Source organism: Chrysochloris asiatica, unplaced genomic scaffold (genome assembly GCF_000296735.1).
Source record: "Chrysochloris asiatica unplaced genomic scaffold, ChrAsi1.0 scaffold00378, whole genome shotgun sequence".
Lineage (NCBI taxonomy): Eukaryota > Metazoa > Chordata > Mammalia > Afrosoricida > Chrysochloridae > Chrysochloris > Chrysochloris asiatica.
Window position 1 is genome coordinate 1,426,389 of NW_006408896.1, and position 4,012 is coordinate 1,430,400.

At 59.0% G+C, this 4,012-nt stretch overlaps 1 protein-coding gene across 2 annotated transcripts in view; it reads left to right on the forward strand.

The window, feature by feature from the left end:
* BRD1 (bromodomain containing 1) overlaps positions 1-4,012 on the forward strand; it is a 47,129-nt gene that overhangs the window by 14,259 nt on the left and 28,858 nt on the right. The window contains exon 3 of one of the 2 annotated variants that reach the window (XM_006876400.1): positions 2,174-3,554. In XM_006876400.1, the coding sequence (XP_006876462.1) occupies positions 2,188-3,554 (1,367 nt within the window). In that variant the 5' untranslated portion in view covers positions 2,174-2,187. Of the gene's footprint in view, positions 1-2,173; positions 3,555-4,012 lie in introns of those variants that run through there. The other variant, XM_006876399.1, reaches the window with a different exon arrangement.

Genomic DNA, 4,012 nt, shown 5'->3' on the forward strand with positions numbered 1-4,012 from the left:
GCCCCGTCGCGGGCCGTGCATTGTGCCGGGCCGACAGGCGGCATACCTATCGACGTGCTGGGTCGCATTATGTAACAGACGCGCTCTGTTGGTTTTGCCAGGACAGGAAACTCCCTGTTAATAGGGACGCACTGTAAGATTTCCTAAGGAGAAACGTTGGCCAACCTCTGCAGAGCCGCTCGGCCTGAGAGCTGGGGTGCTCGGTCAGCACTTCCTGCAGAGTCGTGGGGCGAATCTCGGGGTATCACGGCCAGGGCCGCTACTTGGGATGAAGGGTGCCCAGCGTCCCTGGGCTGTTCCTAAAGCCTTACGAGTCTCGGTAGTGGTGACAAAAGCACCCCCATCTAGAGCATCCATTGCCCCAGAAAGTTTCAGCCTGCGTTGGCTCTGTTTGTCAGTGTTCGGCACTACTTCAACGCTGCACTTTAGCCACTCCTGGTAGCATGTGTTTATCTGGGATGCCACGCACTGCTCTTAGACCTTCGTGGTGTTGTTGTTGTTGTTGTGACTGAGTCACTTCCGACTGAGAGCCACCCTACATAGGGTGTCTGAGGAGTGGCTGATGATGGGTTTGAACCCACTGAGTGCATTTATGTAAAGGGTTGTGTTCCCGGTGGGTGCTATGTGCATGGTGTTTCTCCTTGAAGTTTATAAGCACGTGCATTATGTGTGAAAAACAATACTGCTTGGCCTGCGGCTGCTGGTGACACTTTCTAGCAGAGCAGGTGGGGGCTTGGAGGGTTTAAGTCACCTGTCTGGGGCCAGGCCGGAATCCAATGAATTTGAACAGCAGGAACTTGTCAGCACTTGGGGCTTTTCTGGCCTGCAGGGCTCTTCAGGACAGACTCAGGTTTTTTGTCCAGAAGCACCATTAGTGGGCTTACTGTTGCACGCCCCACTGCAATGCTAGTTCCTGTCCCCGAGGCCTTAGAGCAGCCATGAAGCAAGCAGACCTGTGCTGGACCCTGCTCCCCCCCGCCAATCAATTACAGAGCCGCCTGGCCACTAAGTAGGAGGTTAAGGTCTTTGTGCAGAATGTGGTCAGATAAAGGGTTTGGGCACCCACTGGGAGTGCTCAGATTCTGAGGTGCTTTATTGTAGTTAGACTTCTTAGAGCTTTGCTGGAGAGGAGAAAATTATACGGTGGTTTTTTAATTTGGTGAGTAACCAACTGTTGCATCTGCCCCACCTCAGTAATGACACGGTGACACTGTTCTGGGTACGTTAGGGTCCCCTCCTCAGAAGGCTGTAATGATGATGCTCTGGGCTGGGCCCAGCCTTCCTCAGGAGGAATTTGGGGCTGCTGCTGGCCACGGTGTCTGCCATGGTCCTCATCACAGGAATGCCCAAGGCATTTCCGCAATAGAGGTGGGTTTCTTTATGGCAGAAGGACAGGGGGACCAGTGTTAATGCAGGATCTGTAGAGGGCTCTGTCTGGGACCCGGGAAGGCATCAGTTAGGGCTGTGCATTCTGGCTCCAGCATGCCCCTTACTTCTTCCTTAGGGCCCGCCAGGAGGGGCTGCTGTGCGGGGTGCTTGCGCTGACCTCTGGAGCGGCTCTACTTTCTGTAACTAAAACGTGATCACTGCTAGGAAGACGTCTGAGGTGTCTTCTTGTATAGGTGGTCAGCCTGTTCCTGGAGGTGACGCTCCTCTCAGCAAAGCACGGCATGCGCTCAGCACAGAAAAGAGCACTTTCTGAATCCCGTCACCACCCCACTGTGGGGGCTACAGTGACCCGGGCGGCTTGTTAGCGCGCAGTGTGTCAGGAAGGGGCAGAGGTGGCCTGAGTGGTGCCTCAGCTGTGGGGTATCCTTGCCCCCCCCATAGTTTCCTTCTTGGGTTCCAGCACGGCCTGTGGTGACATGAAGGGCCAGTGGACTGGTCACTAGGGTTCCTGCAGTCACCTGTGATTGGTGGGCACAGAGCTGAGCTGGTGGGGATGGTTCCGTAGGAACCAGAAGGCTCTCTCTCTACGGCTTCGCCTCCTGGTTCTGTTGCCCGGTCCTGACCTGGAGGAGGAACCGTAGGACTGATTCCCAGACCCTTGGGGGTGTTCCCCGAGGGATGCTGACGAGGTCCTGGGGTGAGTGATTCTGAGACCCTCAGAGGTGTCCTGGGGTGAGCGCTTCCCCGATCCTGTGTGGGACTGACGTGACTGATCTGTGTCCAGGTGATCCTTACCAAATGAGGAGGAAAGGACGATGCCATCGAGGACCTGCAGCCAGGCACCCGTCGTGCCCCTGCAGTGTTAAACAGTCCCCGACCAGAGAGACGCTGACCTACGCCCAAGCCCAGAGGATGGTGGAGATCGAGATCGAGGGGCGCCTGCACAGGATCAGCATCTTTGACCCCCTTGAGATCATCCTGGAAGATGACCTCACTGCCCAGGAGATGAGCGAGTGTAACAGTAACAAGGAGAACAGTGAGAGGCCGCCCGTCTGCCTAAGAACGAAGCGCCACAAAAACAACCGCGTGAAAAAGAAAAACGAGGCGCCCCCCAGCAGCCATGGCGCTCCCGCCTCGGCCAGCACACTGCCCGAGCCCAAGGTGCGCATCGTGGAGTACAGCCCGCCCTCGGCGCCCCGGCGGCCGCCCGTCTACTACAAGTTCATCGAGAAGTCGGCTGAAGAGCTGGACAACGAGGTGGAGTACGACATGGACGAGGAGGACTATGCCTGGCTGGACATCATCAACGAGAAGCGCAAGGGCGACTGCGTGTCGGCTGTGTCCCAGCACATGTTCGAGTTCCTGATGGACCGCTTCGAGAAGGAGTCGTACTGCGAGAACCAGAAGCAGGGGGAACAGCAGTCGCTCATCGACGAGGACGCCGTCTGCTGCATCTGCATGGACGGCGAGTGTCAGAACAGCAACGTCATCCTCTTCTGCGACCTCTGCAACCTGGCTGTGCACCAGGAGTGCTATGGGGTGCCCTACATCCCCGAGGGCCAGTGGCTCTGCCGCCACTGCCTGCAGTCCCGCGCCCGGCCCGCCGACTGTGTGCTGTGCCCCAACAAGGGCGGTGCCTTCAAGAAGACCGACGACGACCGCTGGGGCCACGTGGTGTGCGCCCTGTGGATCCCCGAGGTCGGCTTCGCCAACACGGTCTTCATCGAGCCCATCGACGGCGTGCGGAACATCCCGCCCGCCCGCTGGAAGCTCACCTGCTACCTCTGCAAGCAGAAGGGCGTGGGGGCCTGCATCCAGTGCCACAAAGCCAACTGCTACACGGCCTTCCACGTGACGTGCGCGCAGAAGGCCGGCCTCTACATGAAGATGGAGCCCGTGAAGGAGCTGAGCGGCGGCACCACCACCTTCTCCGTCAGGAAGACCGCCTACTGTGACGTCCACACCCCGCCGGGCTGCACGCGGAGGCCCCTGAACATTTACGGGGACGGCGAGACCCGGAACGGCGTCTGCCGCAAAGAGGGCGCCGTCAAGGCGGTCCGCTCCACGTCCAAGGTCAGGAAGAAGGCCAAAAAGGCCAAGAAGACGCCGGCGGAGCCCTGCACGGTCCTGCCCACTGTGTGCGCCCCCTACATCCCCCCTCAGAGGTGAGTGAGTAGGACAGGGTGACCACGTCAGTTGACCATAGGGGAGGGGGGCTCCTCCGATTTGTTGCTGTCTAGCCTCGCTCTCTGCACGTGCTGGTCCGTGTTGTGACCCCAAGGCCTCGCTGTTGCCTGCTGTGGGCACTGGTAACCCAGCTCTTTCTGCACCCTCTCCTTCTCAGTGCTCTCTAAACCAGCGGGAGGTCAGAGGTAAGTGCTGGGGTGCGGGTGACGCCAGTCTCCAGCGAGCCGTCCTTCGCAGAGTGAACCGTCCTCAGGGAGGGCAGCCAACACTTCCTGCCCACTCAACCCTTCTCAAGTTCCAGAAAGCAGTGCAATGCTCACAGTGGTGTTGGGGTGTGAATGTGGAGGGCAGGGGGGGGACCTTGGTGCCCACTGCACAGTGGGGCTGGGGTGTGAATGTGGAGGGCGGGGGGACCCTGATGCCCACTGCACAGTGG